The following is a 22,199-nucleotide window of genomic DNA, read 5'->3' on the forward strand; positions in this document are numbered from 1 at the left end:
CCCTTTGAAGGAACAATTCACCTGTCATTCCCCTGACTTTTTCCCGTGGTCCTATAAATTGTTCCTCTTCAGATAATCATCCAAGTCTCTGTTGAAAGCCACAATTGGATCTGCTTCCACCACAATCTCAGGCAGTGCATTCCAGATCCTAACAACTTGCTGAGTAAAGAAGTTTTCCCACATGTCACTGTTGCTTCTTTTGCCAATCACCTTAAATAGGTGCCCTCTGGTTCTCAATCCTCCCACCAATTGGAACAGTTTCTCCCTATCTACTCTGTCCAGACCCTTCAATATTTGAATACCTCGATCAACTCTCCTCGCAACAACTTCTTATCCAAGGAGAAGAGCACCAGATTCTCCAATCTATCTATACAACTGAGGTCCCTCATCACTGAAATCATTCTTAGGAATGTTTTTTGCACCCTTTCTAATGCCTTTATATCCTTCCTAAAGTGTGGTTCCTGGAATTGGATGCAATACTATTGTTGAGGCTGAACCAGCAGTTTGTACAGGTTTGGGTCATAAGTTCCTTGCTTTTGTACTGTTATGCCCCTATTTACAAAGCCCAGGATCCTGCATGCTTTATTAACTGAAGCCTCAACCTGCCTTGCCCCTTCAATGGCTTGTGCACATATACCTTCAGGTCCCTCTGTTCCTGCACCCCTTTTAAAATTGTACCCTTTATTTTGTATTGCCTCTCCCCATTCCCCCTTCCAAAATGAATAACATTACACTTTACTGCATTAAATTTAATCTGCCACTTGTCCATCCATTCCACTAACCTGTCTACGTCCTCTCTGAAGTTTAATACAATCCCCTCAGAGTTCACAATACTTGCAAGTTTTGTGTCACCTGCAAATTTTGAAATTGTGCCCTATACACTAAAGTTATTAATAAATATAAGGAAGAGCAGGGTTCCTAACACCGACCCCAGGGGAATCTCTACAAACCTTCCTCTAGTCAGATGAACAACCATTCACCACTACTTTCCATTTCCTGTCACTCAGCCAATGTCATATCCATGTTGCTACTTTCACTAAATTAGCCCTAATAGAGGCCTTAATTATTTAAATTGGTTGCCCGCTTCCCTTTGACCTTCAGGAACTGTATTGGAGCCAATGATTCAGGAGCTCTTTCCAGGTCAATACCTACCTAGGAACTATACCCTAGTTAATTACCCCTTCAGGGTAATAGAGAAAAAATGACATCAAAGTTGACTAATTTCTTTTAAAAGGGATCATTTTCACATTTATTCCAGAGGAAGAAATTCTACTCTTAGATTTTTAGAGCTGCTTAATCTTATAGGCAATGCTGAGGAGAGGAGGCAATTTGGAGATTCCTTCTAGGTAGGGAGAGAATAAGGCCTATTAAAATATGAATGTAATTCATGGCAAGGGCAGTGAATATAGCAACTTGGAATGTACATGATGCAAGTAATCCTGTTTAATATGACAGAAAATCTGTCCAGACTTGGATGCAATAATAGATAATTACAAGAGATACACCCACGACCAAATGAGTCAGACAATTACAAAGGATGAATAGTAAGCTGCTGTATTCTCTCGACAAAGAGCTGGTTTGAGAAAGAATGTCCCTTTCTCTTTGGATGTTTTAATTATGGACTCAGATGGGCAATTATTGCTCTCAAGATGAAGAGGTTACAATAATAAATTCTCAGGAAGCAGGAGATACTAATCAGAAAAATGGCAGAATTAAATTCCTCTGCCCCTCAGATATTCTATTTCTACAGATCAAATTTTGCATAGACACTGTGACCCATAATAAAGAGGATGTTGATTGGGGTATTGAGCCCTGCCAATTTATAGGCCAGGATTTTGCCCTCGTCGGGCAAGCTCAGCAGGGGCAAACGGGAGCAGCCACGAAAGCGACCACCGCCCGCAATTGAGTCTCGACTGCGATTTCACATTGGCGGGCGGGAGGAGGGCAAGGGTGCAAGTTCACACATGCGTGTGCAATGACAGCTCCCTGAGACACAGAGCTGCTTCAGGGAGCTGAAGATTTAAAAAATTAAAAATAAAGAATTTTAAAATGTTAAAAAAAACATGTCCCCTCATGTGACTCTACCACAAGAGCAGGGACATGTTATGAATGAAATGTTAACATTTTTATTTAATTTTTAATTGCTGTTGGAAACCTCATCCCACCCGTGTATGAGGTTTCCTAAAAAATCCAAAGGCTGTTTGGCTTTTTTGCCTGCCCACCAACCGTAAGGTTGGACAGGCAGCGAAAAACTTAATTCAATTGGTACTTTAATGGCCTTAATAGGCCTGTTAATTGTCAGCGAGCGCGCTGTCAACCGAAGTATTGCATGAGTGCGCAGTGACGTTGGGACGCTCACCCAACGTCATCGGGCATCATTTTACGGTCGTGCGGGTTGGGTGCGTGCTGGCCCAACAAGCACAATATTCTGCCCATACTTTCTACAATATCCCGTGGACATCATATTCTACTTTTAACAATGCAACAGTCAAATATGGTCAAACCCTAACCCTTTCCTAGCTCCAAGATATTTGGTTAGAAGCTATATATGTACTAACATTGATATTATTACATTACGGGATCACATGCCTTTAACTTGTACCTTATTACAATGTTTAGATTTCCTAAAGCTGTGTATTTCCTTATGGATAATGCGGATAAGCGTGATGCAGGACAGAGGTACACACGCCAAGATTAAATTCCTAGTCTGTGCTGAGCAAGTTAATCTCAATCAAGGCAGTAGTGTAAGCCTGATAATTGGCCTCAAAATTCTCAAGCTAGGCAGGGGGTAGAAAAAAACAACAGGATTCCCATTCCTGATCATAACGCAATCTTCTCTTTTCGCAGTTTTCTTTCTTCCGGTCTGTCCTAAACATTTAGCCTTCACTCGGGAATATAGCATTATGACCATTATTTATGTGTTGGCTCTAACATGGCAGTTGGATTTTTCTCTGCTATCCCTCCCAATATCTGGAGGAATATCATTGCAAAAAGGATAAAATCAGGTGATAAAGCAAATCCTCACATGCAAATTGCTGGCAGAAAGTAGGTATCTAGGGTTCCAGCAGATTTTCCTGCTTTCCTTCTTTCTTGTTGTAGAAGTTTCCTCGGAAAGATGATAACTGGCCCAGTGACTGCAGCAATAAGGCCTCAAATTCTTCCTGTGGGAGGAAAAGGGGCCTCCCCTTCTTCCAAATGGACGAGTGACCTGATCTTTTTAGGCCCTGGTTCTTTGTTTTTTCTGCAGGGCTCCACCATCCCTTTTAAATTCCCTACCACCTTTTCTAGTCCCGCAGCATGAATGGTGGAAATTTGTGTCCTTGGATTGATAAACTCTGTCATAGTGGATGCCACTTGGAACCTGTTCCACATTACTAATGGCCCCTTGATTCAGGAAAGTGAATTGGGCTGGAAGGACAGACAGATGTTACATCCCACTTCTGCCATGCTGCAAAAAGGAGAAGCCAGTTTGCACCCCTGTTTCTACCCAAAATCTACACACATGCAGCTCCAACAAGGGATAGCAATTATGATCCATGGTCAAATTTTCTTTCCTCTTCTTATCCTCGGTTGCTGAAGTCAACTTCATTAGCTCCTGCTGTCATCCCAGGTGAAATCAGCTAACTCAGCAGACTGGGGAATGTCTGCTCTGTTTGGCTCAGCTACCAGTGGGCATAATGAGCCACTTAAGGAATCATCACTTTGCTGTTATCTGTACAGAAGTCCAGCTGTGTGGAAATAAGGACCCTAATCGATTTATGAGCCACACCATTGATTAAGGAGCTACAACCTAAGCCGTGATATACTGCATGGTGTTGCGAACATCTGATTTCATAAGTTACATGTTTTAGGAAATAACTTTTAGTTTAGGAATTGAATGTTAAATGTAGATAAATGGAAACACTTGACTGAGAAACCAATAAATAGACCAAGGATAACTACAGTTCAAAGGGTAACCTGTGTTCAGTTAATGGAGCATCATTTCTGAGTTCGTGGTAGGGACTGGAGGTCTACAGTTATTTCAGTAAGGGATTTAAATTATTCATGCAGTTCCCAGGTTACAGAAGCCCAAAGCACCTTTGTAAACAAAGGCGTTTCTTCGTGTAACCGTCAAGTCTGGTAAGTGGCCCATCAACTCTATTAGAGATTATATATTATTATTGTGGGTCACAGAATCAATTGGTTGTTTTGAAGGTAAATGTTAATTAGTTTATATTTTTGGTTGCAGCAGCCCAAATTGTGCCACATTGCCATGGAGATGGGTTGTGGGGGTTAGGAAGGTTTCTTTGTTTTAATTTATGTGTGTGTGTTTGTTCACTGAAACAGGCAGTGAGCAGTCAGCTTGTTTAGAGCTAGTAGGCAGAGCTGCCAGCAGCTGTGGGAGCAGACTGGAAGAAGGCAGTCTGTGTCTGTCCAAAGTCAGGACAAGAAGCATAGAGGCCATCAGGAACCAGGGACATTCCTGATTTTTTAAAAATCAGGGAGCATGAATGCAGTGAGGCCCAAGCATGAGTTGAGAAGACCACAGTCATAATGTTTTGAAGGAAAGTTTGAGGGTCGCTAGCCAACAATTAATGGAAGGGTCCCCATGAAATTGCATACCTTGGAGAATAGTTGGAACACAGAGGATAAATCAAAGTGAATTCTAGAGAGCTGTGGCATACTTGATTTGGTCCCAGAAGGAGAAACAAATGAACCCTCAAGATCACTTAATTTTTAAGGGAATTCTTAAGGGAATTTTAAGTGGAATTAGGAAGTAAAAAGAGGAACTGGATTTATACTCTAAGTCTTGATAAACTATAGTGTTAAGTTGTAGTGCTTGCTTCGTTTAATTGTTTTAACATACAGTAAATTTTGTTTTTGTTTAAAAATGTGAAATCTTGTGGCATAGTTCTTTCAGTTAATCATTGAGTGTTCAAATTTCTCTTTAAACCTTAATGGTATCTACGGAGATCATAACAATAGTTGAACAGTCAACACACATGATCCAAAGTTCACAAAAGCAGAATGGTGCTTAGATGAGATAATAGAGATTGTAACTGCTTTTTTAAAGTTTTACTTCCAATTTATCCGAGGTAAATTATATGAAAATTAAAGTACATGACTATCAAAACACCAAAATAAACTTTTTGCCATGAGTATGGAAGTTTAATGTCTACAAATGGCACTTTGATAGGCAAAGTACTTACCTCATTGGCTAAAGCAAAAGTTCCCCAGTGTATTCCTACAGACTTTTTTGCTTGAACATCTATGTGGATCCTTACAGCCTCCTCTGGGTTCACGTGGTTATATTTCATAAACCATCTGCAGCAGAGACAAAAACATAGATTAGTAGACTAGAGGCCTCAAAGTGAATAGCAACAGAAGCTGCATATTTCTGTATTAAATATAATGAAGTGTTACATCCCTTTTTCCTATTTGATAGAATCTCAATCATGTTTATTAGAGACAGTGCGAGAGAAACAGAGGAAAAGGACAAGAGAGACAAAAACAGATCGGCTAGTGCATGTATAAACTTTAAATTGTTACCTACACACTAATTCTCAACTTTTTAACCTCCGTCATCTACATACCAAAACTAAACTGACCACCATAGATATACATGATCTACAGTTTGTGGATGACTGCAGTGTTGTTGCCCACTTTGCACCAGATTTGCAAGCCACTCTCAATCTCTTAAATTCTGCTTACAAGAAATTCGGCCTGTCCTTGAATGTTACCAAAGCAAAACCCACACCTGGCCAGCCAAATATTCCACCTCCCATATATGTGAAGGAGAGACTCTGGAACATGTTGGGCACTTCCCATACCTTGGCAGACACCTCTCTCAAAAGGCCACTATTGACAAGGAAACCCAACACCATTTCAGCTGTGCCAGCTCAGCCTTCTACAAAATACATTAGTGAGTGTTTGACAATAAAGACCTCCGCAAATCAACAAGCAGAATAGTTGCCGTCACCATACTCCTGCGTAACTGAGTAGATGTCATCCTCAAATCAAGGTATATTGAGCTGATGACAACGAGATCTCAGTATTACTTTGCTTGGTTTGCATTTGATATTCCCAGAATTTTATAAAATAAATAAGCAATATGGAGATTTCAGGAAAAGTTCGCTGCTGCCCTAATAGAAGCCAGATGTCCTTGTCTTGCTCCATACTTCCTTACGTTCTTAAAGAATTATTCTCCTCTGAGTGGAGCACATACTTGCCACTGCATGGCTCCATGAAGTAAATCAATGAACATTACATCTGGCTGCTACCCTGCTACCACCAATAAAGAATGATAATAAAGCAAACATGTGAAATGAATTCCATGGCATATAGTAATATATGCCTTTATATAGTATGTTATCACATCAAAACATCTCATAACACTTTACAAAATTATTATTTGATGAGAGTGATTGTCATTATGAATACAAATGCAGCAACATCCTGTAAAAAGACAAAGGATAATCAACCAGGTTTTTTTGGCAGACTTTGTTGAGGTAAGAACATTGGTAAAGACCCTGCAGGGGCTCCATGCTTTGCTTCCAAAAAAGCTATGGTATTCGAAAGGCCTATCTGAACCACTGGAACAGCCAGATGTAACGTCATTCTAACTTCTCATTCAATAAGTGACATCTCAAGGGTCTCGGTTTAACGTCTCAACTGAAAGGCAGTGCAGCACTCTCTCAGCATTGCACTATTAGCCTAGAATTTGTGCTCAATTATCTGGAGTGGGATTGATCCCACAAACGTCTGACTCAGAAGTGAGTTCTACCAACTGAGCCACAGCAGTTGATGAAACTGAGCCCCTCACAATTAAAAGGAAAACTATTAAAAGCATAGAGAGAAAAAAACAGGTAAATGGGATTTGGAGCTCCAAGGTAAAGGTGGCATTGGTGAAAAGATGCTGAGCCTCCGTTTGTGCTGAAATTTCTATGATAAAGCATGGTATTATAGTGAGGCCGTTACTAATACATTTATTTGAATTTACCAGACCGTTTACAAGTCTGAATGGCTAGACTATAAAACAAGAGAGATTAGAAATGATAGACTATAAAAGAGGGATTAGTCAGTTCACTGCAAGTCATTTTGTAGGACTGGTCAGAATTCACAGCTTGCTGTTTAGTATAAGATCCAACTGATGATAACCTTTGTATTATCAAAATACTCCACTGAGGACTGAACAAAATCTCAGATACGGCTGCATAACTGCATGCCATCATTTGAAATTCCTATCTGTTAGCATGAAAGTAATCTGCAAGGTACATAAAAATAAAAATATACCAAAGCATGCAGAGAGGAAAAATAAACCCATGCAGCTGCTGCTAATATCATTACAGCACCGAGGAGAAATGGGGGGGCGGGGAGGGGGGAGCAGCGGGAGGGAGTGCAAAGTGCACTGTCACAGCACTCTTTCAAAAAGAACATTTTTCTTTCTTTGCATGGAATCAAGGAAAATTATCAAATCAAGGACAGATCAGGAGTTAAATGCCCATTCATAATTGTTAAGTTTGTCTTTCAACTCTGGCATGTGCGCCAGAAGGACACAGAAGTAGGCCAAGGTCTGGATATGTCGAGTTCTGGCCTAAGGTGGCAGTTTCTGCTCATTCTTGCAGGAAATAAAGTTGCTGTCTTCCCCTTAAAGGTCAGTGATACAAAGGGTGCAGAGATGGGACTTCATATGCTGGGGTTATCCATTCCCCCTGGGCCACTGGGACCTAGCATAAGGTTGGAAACTGCTATATCCAGTGGAATGAGGTGTACTGGTTGCCAGAAGGGTGCAAGTGGACTCACCAGAGGGTCAGACCATGGAAGTGGCCTGGACTTTGGAAGAAGGGCTGACCTAGAAATTCAGCTGCACAACACCCATTTTTTGGATATTAAATGACCTCCTAAGCCTTCAATATGGCATATAGGAAGCACACACCCATTGTGAGACAACAGCGTGCCAATCGCCATAAAGATGAAGACCAAAGAAATTGGCATAGAATGGGCATGTGGGGCCCCAAGCCTGGCAGATCATCCCAGCTCCACCTTCCACTGAAGGACCTAATTCCAAAATTCAAAGGTGTTTATGCCCCTTTTAAAAGATCTTCACAGTTCTTCTGGTGAAGCAGCAGTGGTACTGTTGCAATAGCAGTGGGAATGGGCTCTGACTTGGTGACAAGAATTAAGTCCAACATCTGCCCTATATCTTCAATGACTCCCAAATGGGTTGGTGATCCAGCGATGTTGGAACTGTCACTGGGAGCAGAATCCTAGCCCTTGACTCTTACAGAACATGTGGGATGAACCAGGACAGTTTTCTGTTTTTGCTATTAATCCGATACTGAGACAAAGAGGCCACTGTAAGTCAAATTTTAAATCACACTTGCCCTCTCTGTCCAAACTCTCAAAATATACAATTCTTGGGTTTTTAATTTGTTTGGGGTTTAAATATCCTGCTTCCATCACACCAAGCACCAATGTAATTGTGCCTCATCAAAGGATCAATGGGAGCAATTTTGACTTTGGACTATACAGTAAGAAAGGGTGTAACAGCCACCTTGAAACAGCTCTCTCAATTTTAATTTCCACCAAAGTCAATGGAAATGAAAATGGGGAGAGATGTTTTATGGGCAGCTGGTCCAATATCACCTGTCTCACCCAATTACCAAAGTCTTAGGGAGAGGGGGAAGGGGGGATAAAAAGTGATTCAGATGTCTTCTCAATTGAAGGGAGAAAATCAAAAAGGGTATTCAGGCATTAGAGAAAGCACAAAAAATCTTGAAGTGGATGATGCCAGAAGTGAGAGGCTATAATTATCAGGTAAGACTGAATAGGTTGGGGCTTTTTTTCCCTCTAGAAATGAGAAGGTTGATGGGTGACCTGATAGCAGTTTTTAAAATTATGAAGGGGTTTGATAAATTAAATGTAGAGAAAATGCGGGGCAGTCCCACACTAGAGGCCATGAATATAGGATAGTCGCTAACCTATAGGGAATTTAGGAGGAAGTTCTTTAACCAGTGAGTAGTTAGAATGTGGAACTTGCTACCACATGGAGTAGTTGAGAGATGAATTGTTTAAATGCATTTCAGGGGAAGCTGGAGGAGGCTCGTGTGAAGCATAAACATGTAGAAAAATATAGACCAGGTTGGCTGAATGGTGTCTTTCTGTGCCATAAATTCTATGTATAAAAATGGGCGATGAGGAAAATAGATGAACACTGGAACAGTCAGTGTGGCAGTACTGATATCTATTCCATTCTCATACTGTAGAGCTTCTCTCTTTAGTTCCCTTGTTGATGTCAAAACTGACTCTTTTAAGAAGAAACAATATTAAACAAATGAATAGAAAAAAAACTGTGTTTTTGGTTAGTTTCTTTCCCTTTCCTCTGAATTTGGTCTCCAAGCAGCAATCCGATCCCCAGAGAAAGAAGCAACCAACAAGTAGGCCTTTGCCTGTGACAGTTTAAATGGAAATGAAAGTGAAATGCAACACTACCCTAGGGTGAACATTCTCTGATTTGTCTGCCTAGTGAGGAAGTGAGTTACCTTCATCGACCTTTCCTCACTACAACACAGCTGTGATTGGCACCTCAGTGAGTAGAGTGTTATGTGGGCTCATTCCCCTGCCCCACTTCATATTGCCGCCAAAGCAAAAAAAAAATCTAAGTTAAAGTTAACGATAATTCTTTGTAACAGTTTGCTTTTTACACAGGCGCAATGATGGCTGTTGCTATTTAAATAGTATGATTAAGTTCAATGACAAGAAATTTTATTGAAAGATAACGAACTGGTAAAGGCACTGAATGGAAATTCCATGGTTAGTATTGCAGATTCCCTCCTTCCTCACTTGTGCTTATTAGACAAGTTTGAGTGCAGCCCAGAAACCTGCAGCGCATTGTGACATGACTATTCCTTCTGATTTTTGCCCCTTCTCTTCTGCTGAGGATGCTGATATGCATTCATGATTCAATTGCTGAAACCTTGGCTGGAATTGTATTGGTGTGGCAGGGGCAACCTGGCTTCAGCCATTTGTCGGACACTCAGCAGCATTGTGCGGCCATCTGGCAGCTAATTAGTTGCCACTGGCGCTCCAGTTCCTTTAAAGGATGGGCACCCACTCCAGGAGCTGCCAGCTAATTGGGGCTGGCACCTCAGCAGCATCACAGGGCACGGTGGCACTGTTGGGGCTGCGCCTAGAAGAGAGGATGCCACTGAAGCAGGCAGTCATCCCAAACAGGTACATGGAGTCTGGGGGCGCTGTGGGCAGGTATGGGTTTCCACAGAGACGGCCAGTGACATGAGGGGTCCTCCACCATGCACCACAAAGTGCCTGATTGGAAGGGCCCAACCTGAGCCCTCAGGAAGGCCGTCAAGGTTCATCAGGTAGTCTCCCCATGTGGCAAAGGGCCCAACCACTGCTGGTAAAATCCCAGCAGTGGCAGGAAGAGACCTTTAATGAGCCACTTATTTGGTTCAGTTGGCTTCTAGGAGGGCTATCCTCCACCTTTCCCATCGATGGTAAAATGGCATGATGGTGGGAAGATGACACGGGCACTCCACCTCACACCTTCCCTCGCCTTTTCAGCACTTTTCACCACCCTCCCCACCCCGCCCAGTCTGTACCCAGAGGGCTAGTAAGATCCAGCCCCTTGTTCAAGAAGCCATTTCAAAGACACAAAGGGCTGAATTTTCCACTCTGGGATTATGAAACAGGTCAGGACTGCTTCTCGATGCCACACCCACCCCCAGGGAAGAAACAGTCACTCATGGTGATTTTCACAGGATTGCCCCTTAAATGGCCTGGAGACAAGTTTGCTGTCCAATTAAGGGTGACAGGAGGGCTCTCAAAGCTGGAGGGCTAATCAGAGGCCTTCCAGCTTTAAACAAATAGCAGGCTTCAACAGAAGGTAAATACGAGAGAGGGTGCTTCAAGATGGAGGTGCCCTATCTCCAACTGCTTAAAATCTTAAATTAAAAAATGGCATTTGCAGCCAGACCACCACATGGTGGTGGGGTAGACTCTTCTACAGGATGACCTGCAGATGATCTTGAAGCCAGGCAGGCAGGAAGAGCCTCCAAACCTGCCTGTAACATTGCTTCATGCACCCCCTCCACAACCAGCAGACCAGCTTGCTGCTGGGAGGCCACCTCCAGGGACCTAAATTGGCCCTTGCCATCTGCAGAACCTGGCGGCCCCCTGGAAAATTCTAGTCAGCCTCCTTTAATCGGCCTCGTGGCTCTTAATGAGCCCGATTGGCTAGCTCTCATCCCCGGAAACCACCACCACAAAAAATGGGCCGGCGCAGGATGGAGCTGTGAAACTGGCAGGCCATATGGCAGGACTAATTTTAGCTCTCACCTGCCTCAGCTTTGAAGGTCGAAAATCCAGCCCCAAATGTCAGCAGGAGTTGAAATGTTGGAGCATCACAGCTATGCTGAATCCTGTCTTTACCTAGTGTCCACGCATGAAGAGGTCTGTTCATAGCAAACGAGTTGATTTCCCACCCCAGCTCCACAAATCCAAGGGGCACTTAGGCCAATTTTAGCCAATTCTTCTGTCACCCAAAAATCAGCTCAGACTGGGAATCAGATTAGGGGACTATCCTGATTCATCTGTCTCAGTTTCACATTAGGCGCTTCAGTTACAAACTAAATCATAGCTTACTAAAAATACCTTATTTTAAGGGGTGGCAATACCATTGGTCATCCACACAAAAGAAGTGCCTACAGGGAATGGTAGAATCTTCTGTATATGAGGTCGTATGCTAAGGCGGTATGGAGACAATACTGATGAGGATGTCTCATACTGGTGCCTTAGTAAAATAAAAACCAAAAGCAGCTCAGAAGCACTCAGCCCATTATGCTAAGAACATGGGTTCCTCAAAAGTCGTTTATTGGCTTTGTACTGTCACCTTACTGTGGAAAGAAAAAGATGAGATTCTTCTCTGGGAAAATGGCAATTTCAGTATTAAGTCATGTTTGTCTGATATTTTCTGACACTAGCATAGGTTTAAGTGGCAAATTCCTAATGCTAGTGGAGTAAAATCATAAATTTAGCTAATTTTTGGACTGGATCCAATTAACTAAACTGGGAGTAATTGACTCTGACAAAAAGCAAAGAAATATTCTCCAGCATGCCAATCCATTCAATGTAAGTGAGCATCAAATACACACCAATTTTTGAACAAATCAAAAAGGGGAAATGATGCCAGATTGACGTACCTTGGCTCATAGGCTCCAATTGGAATGGCAGCAAGGTCAAATGGTCCGTATCGTTTCCCTATTTGCTCAAAGGCCACACAGTAACCTGTATCTCCAGCAAAAAAAAATCTGTTCCAGGGTCCCAGAACACACCAACTTCCCCACAGCACCTTGTTGTCATCTGTCACAGTCCGTTTGCTCCAGTGTTGCACAGGTGTAAACACAAATGTGACCTCATCATGTCCAGGGACACAGTTTTCTTCCCACCAGTCCAACTCAATTATGTTTTCACAGCCACACTTCTGCATCCAGTCTAAGAGACCCAGTGGTACAAACCACCTCAAGTCACCCCCAAATCGCTCATTAAGACTCAGCACTGTATTGTAATCCAAATGATCATAGTGGGTATGACTGATAACTACAGCGTCTATTTTGGGTAACTGTGCCACTGTGCAGGGTGGATTTCGGAAACGTTTTGGTCCAAAGAATTGCACAGGTGAAGCTCTCTGACTGAAGATGGGATCTGTCAGAAAAGTTAGTCCTTCCATTTCCACCAACAGTGATGCATGTCCCAACCAAGTCACTCGAATTCCATTCCCCATACTTCCTACCAGCTCCGGGTTTTTGACAAAGTACGGTTCTATTATCGGCAATGCTTCGTCAAGCTCCTAGAGGCAGAGAGAAAAAAAGTTTAAAAAGTAACTCCGATCTATAGCCTTGTACAAATTGATGACACCTGGAAAATTTAACTGAGTCAACTGAACATTTTATTTAACAGAAATGCAGTGCAGCAAAAGCCAAACATAATAACTACCTCTGAAGATGACTTTAGATGGTCTTTACAATTCAGGTATCAAAATCACTGCTGTAAGTAGACTTTAGTAGTGTTTCCTATACATTAGAAATGTATTTGTTCTATTTCCTTGTTAAATAACCTGCCAAAACTTACTGGTCAAAGCCCACACATGAATAATGGTGCCTTAGGAGACAATAACTGGTACCTGTGGAGCTGTAACTCAATTAAGGTTTTAACAGCTTCTGGAGCCAAGGGAATGCCAGGATACTGACGCTGCACGTAAAAGAATGATGGTATATGTCCAAGTAATAATAGCTTGGAGTTGATGCTGATGTTCGTATTTTAGTCCTTCTTGGTGGAACAGATTATGGGGCAGAGAAATGCTATTAAAGTAAAAAGCAAAAAACTGCGGATGCTGGAAATCCAAAACAAAAATAAAACTACCTGGAAAAACTCAGCAGGTCTGACAGCATCTGCAGAGAGGAACACAGTCAACGTTTTGAATCCGTATGACTCAAACAAAGGAACTAAGGGAAAATAGAAAAGCGGTGAAATATAAGCTGGTTGGAGTGGGGGGGAGACGACAAGTAGAGCTGGATAGAGGACCAGTGATAGCTGGAGATAGCCAAAAGATGTCATAGACAAAAGGACAAAGAGGTGTTAAAGGTGGTGATATTATCTAAGGAATGTGCTAATAGGTGACATTAAGGGTAGAAAGCAGGACGAGCAAGGTACAGATAGCCCTAGTGGGAATGGGGTGAGGGGAATGAATCGAAATAGGCTAAAAGGTAGAGATAAAAAACAATGGATGGAAATACATTTAAAAATAATGGAAATAGGTGGGAAAAGAAAAATCTATATAAATTATTAGAAAAAAGGGGGATCGGAAAAGAGGTGGGGATGGAGGAGAGAGTTCATGATCTAAAATTGTTGAACTCAATATTCAGTCCAGAAGGTTGTAAAGTGCCTAGTCGGAAGATGAGGTGCTATTTCTCCAGTTTGCGTTGAGCTTCACTGGAACCTTGCAGCAGGCCAAGGACGGACATGTGGGCATAAGAGCAGGGTGGAGTGTTGAAATGGCAAGTGACAGGGAGGTCTGGGTCATGCTTGCGGACAGAGTATTGAATTCAACAATTTTAGATCATGAACTCTCTCCTCCAGCCCCACCACCTTTCCGATCCCCCTTTTTCCCAATAATTTATATAGATTTTTCTTTTCCCACCTATTTCCATTATTTTTAAATGTATTTCCATCCATTGTTTTATCTCTACCTTTTAGCTTATTTCAATCCCTTCCCCCCACCCCACCCCAACTAGGGCTATCTGTACCTTGCTCGTTCTGCTTTCTACCCTTAATGTCACCTATTAGCACATTCCTTAGATAATATCACCAGCTTCAACACCTCTTTGTCCTTTTGTCTATGACATCTTTTGGCTATCTCCAGCTATCACTGGCCCTCTATCCAGCTCTACTTGTCCCATGTACAACACCCCCCCCCCCCCCCACCCCGCCTTAAACCAGCTTATATTTCACCTCTTTTCTATTTTTCCTTAGTTCTGTTGAAGAGTCATACGGACTCGAAAAGTTAACTGTGTTCCTCTCCGCAGATGCTGTCAGACCTGCTGTTAAAGTAAACTTGGTTAGTTGCTGCAATGCATTCTGTATTTGTATGTACTGCAGCCACAAGGTGCCAGTGGTGGAGAGAATGGATATTAAGTTTAATGGTAGGGATGCTGATCGAGTTGAGTGCTCCACCCTAAATGTTGTTGAACTTCTTCAGTGTTGTTGTAGCTGCACACATTCAGACAAGTGGTACATATTCTATCACTGTTCTAACTTGAACCTTGTAGATGGTGAGGAGTATTTTGGGAATGGCTACATTTGCTGCCAACCTGGTGCATGCGCAGTTATAACGTTTTACTCCATGATGTCATTGCGAACAATGGAATTCAGAATCAAAACCAAAAAGAACTTAAACCAACTTTCCAAACTAAAAAAGTGCATGCAGATTAACAGAAACGTTTCCAAAAAAACACTTGACATAGAAAGTTAAATGTGAGCCAGAAACTAGATGCATGTACCGCTTTCCCCTTGATCTCCGACTCAGTTCAATGCAACAGGTTTGTCACAGCAGTTATATAGACAGCCCGTCATTGAGTTTTTTTAAAACTCTTTGCCTATGTAACCAGACAGGGACAACAAGGTTTCTCTGATTGTTTTAATATTCCCCTCCCCTCTATCACAAAAGTTTCTTTTCAAGACAGGTTTTGCTAGCACTGTGTCTCCAGAGGAACTTCTGCAATTAGATCCAGTGACTGAGATAACTGGATATCCAGAAACATAGCCATCTTCCTTTGTGCCAGACATAACTCCAGTGACTGGAGTATTTGCCACATGACCCCCATTAACCTCATTTTTTTTTCTAAGGCTCCTCAGTACCTTTAATGTTAGGGTCAGCTATTCTTACTTCATTTCTGGCATTCTACATTTGCATCCACGTTTCAATCAGGTTAGTTACGAAGGGTTTTGGAGCCAGGTTTTCTAGCAGAACTCAAAATGACCATCACTGAGAAGGTCAACTGGTGAGTGCATTTTGTTTGTTGACACTGTTCATGTCTGCTTCTTTCACTTTTATGATGACTGGGAGGGTGCTGGTAGGAGGGTAATTGCCCTGGCTAGATTTGTCTTCATGTTTGAAGATTGTAAAAATATTGTCCAAGTATATTCATTGTCAAACAGATGCCAGTGTAATACCTGTAGTGGAATAATTTAGCTAGGGGAATGGCTAGTTCTAGTATGGAGGTCAGCCCTGCTTACCAAGTAAAGCTCACTCACCATGACATGATGGATGATTTTCTAGATATGTACACTCTATACTACAATTGTTATGTGTAATAATGTGCTGTAAATAAACAATTGTAAAACATTATTTGCTTAGCCAAATGCGAGGGAAATTACTTTATAGTTTTTGGAAAAGTTTCCTTTGATCTTCATGTTTAATTTTCTTTGACATTTATTTCTTCTACTGTTGTGCAGCAGTAATGTGTTAAAATTAAAATGCTATCAACAACTTGTATTTATGGAGCACCTTTAACATAGTAAAAAATATCAAGGTGCTCAAAGAGCATTACCAAAAATAAATGCCACCAAGCCAAAGAAGGAGGGATTAAGGCTGGTGAAGAAATGTTTTGGTAAAGAGGTAGATTTTAAGCAGGGTCTTAAAGGAGCATAGCGAGTGGAGAGATGAAGTGGTTTGGGGAGAGAATTCTAGAGTTTAGGGCCCAGAGAGCTGAAGGCACAGCCAAGTAGATATAAAGCATGTAGAGGACAAGTGCATGTGATTACTTTTTTTAAATTACTTTAGTGTTTACAGCTGGCTTACACTAGAAAACATGATACACAGGAGGATAGATCTTTCAATTGGATATGTTTTTGTACTGGCCCTGAAGTGTCCACCAGCTAATAGGGGGTTAACTATACTCTATTAAAGTTAGCGTTATTTCTATGACATCTCCAACATCAAATGAAACTCTTACATCTCCACTGTTGTACACATTTGCCTTCCACATTATTCCATTATTCCTTGTGTCAAAATACAGGCTCATCATGCTGTTTTCTACTCTCCCATTCATCCCAAGATCACAAAACTATGGAACTCCTTACCATTATCAATCTTCTATACTCCTATATAATCTACAAATGCTTAATATCTGAGCATGGCATCACTTTCTCTCCAGTTCTGGGATGACTTCTACTATTCTCCTAATCTAGGTAGTATTCTGCATTATGAACCTAGGCCCTTCACCTGAGTTTCTTAATAAAAAAAGAAAATCAATGGCAGGCACTTTTAACAAATGACAACTTCCGGTCAGTCAAACCCAGTGGCAAACATAACCACTTCTGAACCTTTGACCTGAAGACCCAAATTGAAAAATCATGTTTTGCTGGTACAAGTGATGTGCAGTGCCTCAAGCATCAATGCTGGAACACAGAAATAAATAAACTTTAATAGCACTCTTGTCTTATTCCCCATTTAAAACTACACTGACTAAAAATAAACTGCAACTTGACATTGACCTGCAAACCAGCATAATTCGCTGTATGTAGCATAATCATTTAATTTTAGGGAAACCACCTAAACCAATCCAAAGATATGAATTTACACATTGTAGGTTTCAGCCGGAAACTGTTACAAGTAGACATTTTTTTAAAAGAGAAAAATCATTCACAGATTCATAGTTATTCATTTGCTCAACAAGAAAACTGTACAGAGTAATACAGATCTGATTCGTTTTTAAGGATAAAATATTTGGTGATCCTCCTCTCACTGTAGGCTCCAGCCTTTCTCCTCCCAAGACTAGCATTCTTATCTTTTCTTCTTTGCTATCTATACTGCTTTGGTTATTTCTTCTCTGAACTTTCTTGAGCTCCAATACATTAATATACATGTTTCCTTCTCCCTGTATCCTTACTCTGTTGAAATCACAACTCCGTTGCCGAATATAACTCAGTCTTTTCCAGCAAATTCCCCCTATTTCTCAGTCTTCCTTTCTTCCTATGATCTGCAAGTTTTTTAAAACTCAGCTTGGCAGCACCTAATCACTGAACTTTGACTTCTCTTCTGTCTAGTGCCTGGACTAGGAACTGTGCAAAGCAGATGGATCCAAACAAGCCCCTTTCTACTCTGGCATTAAGTGTTAGAACTCCATCAATCAATGCCACCAAGCTACCACACAAACCAGATTGTTTTAACATTTTCATTCATGAGGAATGTAACTCATGCCTTGATGTAAAAATGATATTTCATCAGCAGGCAATAAGTATGTATTACGAAAATTACCAAAACACTGCTTTGTTTGCTACACCTACTTGTTTCACAGGATCATTCACTGAGGATACAATGCAAATAAGAATGAAATGATTAATAAATCATATATGAATAATAAACAGTTGAATTACCTATGATCTTATATTTGGTCAAACCACTCACCGCTTTTGAACGTGGGATGTTGGTGTGGTCCTTCTCCATCACAGCAAACTTCAGCACGTTGGTGAAAGCAAGGTCACTCCAGGTTGGCCAGGGATTGACAAATCTGCCATCTTTTCCTCTTCTGGATTTTGTCACATCTTCTTCCAGACGGTAGTCCAATCTGAAGCTTTTCCTGGAGGATCGGGATGATGAGCTCCCTCTTACATCTCGGCTCACATTTCCCGGTCGTTTCTTCACAGCTTCCTTTGGATAATGACTGCTGGAAACCTGCTCTTCAAGCTTCACATCCATGTTTCCCTCAACTCCGTAGTGCAATCTAAAAATGTGGATACATAATAATTACTACGAATGTAGTTCAAGACTCCTCAAACTTCTACAAACATACGTTCAAATGTCTGCAAAGTACAAAATTCCAGAATTTACATTTCTCTAACTATATTATCCAAATAATGATTTAACATTAATTGCCACTTTCAGGTCCATGTGTAGTTGCAGATGTGAATTGATGTCAAATGGCAGTCGAAGTTAAGGTCAGATTTCAATTTAATTGGTGCATTAATGCCAAATTATGAGAACCCCCCCTCCAGGAAGCCATTTAACAACAGTTTAAAGCTTGCACCTTGCATTCTGGTGCATTATAAACACGGCCAGAGCAAAAGCTGCATTTTAAAAGTAACCAGATGACCCACTTGACATTCTGGGGTGGGGGGAGATGTATACATTGACTTTTTTTCTTGTAGAAATTAAGACGATGGCTCCTACCTACGTTCTCCTAATATCAACAAATAGCTCTCTGGCCTTTGCGCAGGGGCCTTAGCATCTCAGTGGGAGCTGCAACTGAGGCAAATCGGTAGTAAAACTCGGACCGGCAGTTGCGCAGCACATTCCACCAACACAAATCAACCACCAAGAACAGCACTTTAAATGACACTGCGGTAAGGCTGCTTGGCAACTCCGGCTTACAGCTGCTTAGAAGATGAACGATCTAGAGTCGGTAGATCAGCTGGACAATTTTTGATAGATTTTTTCCTGTAATAAAAACGCTATTTAATCTGCCCGTAGCACGAACGTAACACCGAGTTATACCAAGGACCATAACGGAGCTGATTTTCATGAACCAGCGTCCCCCCCAAACCAGCATCCTGGTGCAAAGCCACGCTTTATATAATGTTGATATTATTAACAACGTGAAGCTATAAAATACATATACAAACTTTCTGATTGGTAGAAAAAAACACTCGTGTGATGTTACGCTGTATATTAAAAAGATACCCGGTTAATTACCACCAGACACGCTTAACCCCGCCAAACATTAATAAAATATACAAAAGTTCGTCGCAAAGGCTAGGAACAGTTTCTCAGCTTACGTCGTAACATCTAGACAAAACAGAACTGTTAGCTCCAAAAACAGCAGAGAAGCGAAGGCAGAACACAGAAAAGAAAGGGAAAACATTGTGAACCTTGCAGAATGATAACGATGTGTTGTAAGTTGGGGGTGGGGGGAAAAGAAGCGCCGCAGTCTCCCACTTTATCCACTTACTGTAGATTTTCCCCCTTGTTCCCGCCCGCAGATGATGTGACAAGAGGAACAAGTCGGGGCTCTGATGTCAGCCTCAGCCCAGCTCCAACACGTGATCGCCTTATTATCCTGCAAACCAACCATTCAGCGCTTGAGTCAAATTGCTGAGAAGTACTCTTGTCAGAGGCACAAAGGGAGATTCTTTCTGGATCCCAACAACCTCCATTAAAATAAACAACAGCACAAAATAAACAATCCTAAATTCCTCGCTATCATCTGCTTCAAGGCTTGCCAAAGTAGCTTTAACACAGCAGCAACAAAACGGAGCTGTGAGATTCTGCAGCCCTGGTTTGACATTTTAAGAACTGCACTCTGTTTTTGCGAAACAGGTCTAAGAGTAAAGTTGTCTTCAATCCTTTGGTTGTTGAATTTCCATATGCAATAAGTCAGACTTGTGCAAAGTTTTGACATTGGATCGGAAATTGCGAAAATGTCCTCGGAAAATCGAGATGGACAAAAGAAGAGTTAATAAGGAGAAATTTCCCAGTGTTTTACCTTTTTTCAAAGATATGATTATGGTCGATTGCGTTCGATGTAAAAATAGTTAGTACCAATTACAAATAAAAAGTGAAACTTAAAATATAATTTCACAATTAGAACGACTGAACGCATTGTCTTTAAAAGACAATGTTGTCTTCCCCTCCCCAAGAGTGTAGGTAATTTCGTTACTCTCCCTCCCAGCTTCTGCGGGGGTTGCTGAATGTCCGCCGCCCTTTCTCTCTACACCTCTATTCTTAGTAAAGTTATACAATAGCGACTGACCGCAGCCACTCCAGTAAAACCAATGGAAAGGAAATGATTTGACTGGTTTAAGAAAGTCCGATCTGAATTTCAGATTGTTCCAATTTTAAAACAAACTTTCTCGAATGATCCTTCAAAACAGTGCAGTAGTCGGTTCAGTCTGGTCGCCGCTCAGCTTGTTCACAAACCCGAATTACATTAATTCCCTTTGTTGAAACTCCTCCCAAAAGGTTGCACACGGTGTCAAAACTGTCATAGGGATTAGCACTAAAATCTAGGGCTGAGTCAGTTGCCCAGGATAAAAATATTTAAAGGGGTTGCAAGTTCAGAACAATACAGAAAACGCGTCCAAAAGTTGTTAAAACAAATCAAAGAGCATCTGCTAGCAATTAAAGATTCGGGGTTTTGCAATCAAGTTTATATGCTTTTGTTATGAACCAGGATCTATGCGAGAATTTTCTGAGGCCGCTGCTCTTAAAAAAAGGAGAATGAGATCATTTCTGAATCTATAAAGCAGCATTTAGGGTGAAAATTGACATTGCCACAAAAATGGATCCGATCAGTTAAAAGGAGCTCATAGAAGGTTAAAGGTTCACCTGGGGTGGCAGCGAAACTTTTTCTCTGCTAAACCGCCTCCTTGCTCACTCTGACCGCACTTCACCGAGTATCTATGGATGGAACTCCCTACTTTACCTGCTGCTGTGACAGAGGCAGCCGAGAGAGGCCGACACATCTCTAGGCATGCAATCGCAGCCCTCTCCCTGACCATCGCCTCTCACAACACAAGCCTCGACACGTTATTCAGATCCATCTTTTAAAAAAAAATATGGTAACTTCAGAACGACGAGGTGCAGGCCAAATAACGACAATCCGCAAATTTCCCAAGATCAAATCCCACGCACCCGACGCGCTCCTGCAAGGCACCCGGAAACCACAAGCCACGTGTACTGCACCTAGTCGTTGAGCACCCACAAACCAGGTGGCAACTTCAGTCCTGTGGTTCCATTGTCTGGTTTGGCCAGCGGTTAGAATTCTGAACCACCAATTCGACCCCTCTCCCATGGCCAGATTTCCCAAGATTTGCGTGGAGTTGCCGTGTTAATGGGCTGTTTTCCATAACCATATTTGAATTTTTTTAAAATTGGTTAAATCTGACTGCACGTATTCTGCTTGCGAGTACATTTTGTGTTGTAAAGTTACAGTTTCTATAAGAACAATTGGGATGGACAACAAATGCCGGCCTTGCCAGTGACGCTCACACTCTAGTAATGAATAAAAAAAGGTAATAAATTATGCAGTCCTAACACCTAATCACGAAAACAACATACACCACAATTTTAACGCCTTAAGCCTCAGACATTAGAGGTTAGGGTTGGTTCACTGAACCAACCCTAAGACGTTGCCAAACTTTTTACTTTAAATGTCATGGTTTGAATAAATGCTTTCAGAATGCAATTTTTATTTAATGTTATATTTCGCAATTCCAAATTATTCATGCAAATTTAATTGAGAATATTTTAACATTTCATAATACGATATATTTAAGGACACGGTTGTATAGGTACAGCTAAGTGGCAATCTAGTGATGTCTGCCTAAACGTTAATTAAGCATACTTATTGAACCGGTGAAACACACAATCTGTTTACTGCTCACAGAATGCGAATTTATATTTGTGTCAGAAACGAGTTGGTTATACACAATATGCACGTTGTAACGCATATTTTTTTAAAAACTCACCTAAATGCTATTACAAATTATCGTCCACTTTTTAAAATAAATATTTATGTGTGAAATGTAATATGTAAAATTAATATTTTGTGATTTTGTAAATATTCCCAGAACAACAACCAGATATCAACAGGAGAAATGTGGATCCATTCTCGTGCTTTAGACCACAGCAACTCGGAGCTCCCAAG

At 41.3% G+C, this 22,199-nt stretch overlaps 1 protein-coding gene across 20 annotated transcripts in view; it reads right to left on the reverse strand.

Moving 5' to 3' along the window:
• Nucleotides 1-22,192, reverse strand: part of napepld (N-acyl phosphatidylethanolamine phospholipase D) — a 57,843-nt gene extending 35,651 nt beyond the window's left edge. For 10 of the 20 annotated variants that reach the window (XR_005944850.1, XM_041202918.1, XM_041202917.1 and 7 more), the window contains exons 1-4: nucleotides 20,879-21,211; nucleotides 17,963-18,278; nucleotides 12,198-12,844; nucleotides 5,190-5,304 (exon numbers count right to left, since the gene is read on the reverse strand). Coding sequence is in view for 19 of the 20 variants with exons in the window: in XM_041202918.1 (XP_041058852.1) it covers nucleotides 5,190-5,304; nucleotides 12,198-12,844; nucleotides 17,963-18,278; nucleotides 20,879-21,051 (1,251 nt within the window). In the remaining variant the exon portion in view is untranslated. Of the gene's footprint in view, nucleotides 1-5,189; nucleotides 5,305-12,197; nucleotides 12,845-17,962; nucleotides 18,279-18,724; nucleotides 18,749-18,925; nucleotides 18,947-19,048; nucleotides 19,067-19,329; nucleotides 19,611-20,036; nucleotides 20,058-20,303; nucleotides 20,470-20,878; nucleotides 21,212-22,020 lie in introns of those variants that run through there. The other 10 variants (XM_041202919.1, XM_041202921.1, XM_041202925.1 and 7 more) reach the window with 10 other exon arrangements.
• Between the last annotated feature and the right edge of the window lie 7 nt (nucleotides 22,193-22,199).

This window comes from Carcharodon carcharias, chromosome 13 (assembly GCF_017639515.1).
Source record: "Carcharodon carcharias isolate sCarCar2 chromosome 13, sCarCar2.pri, whole genome shotgun sequence".
NCBI classification, from domain to species: Eukaryota; Metazoa; Chordata; class Chondrichthyes; order Lamniformes; family Lamnidae; genus Carcharodon; species Carcharodon carcharias.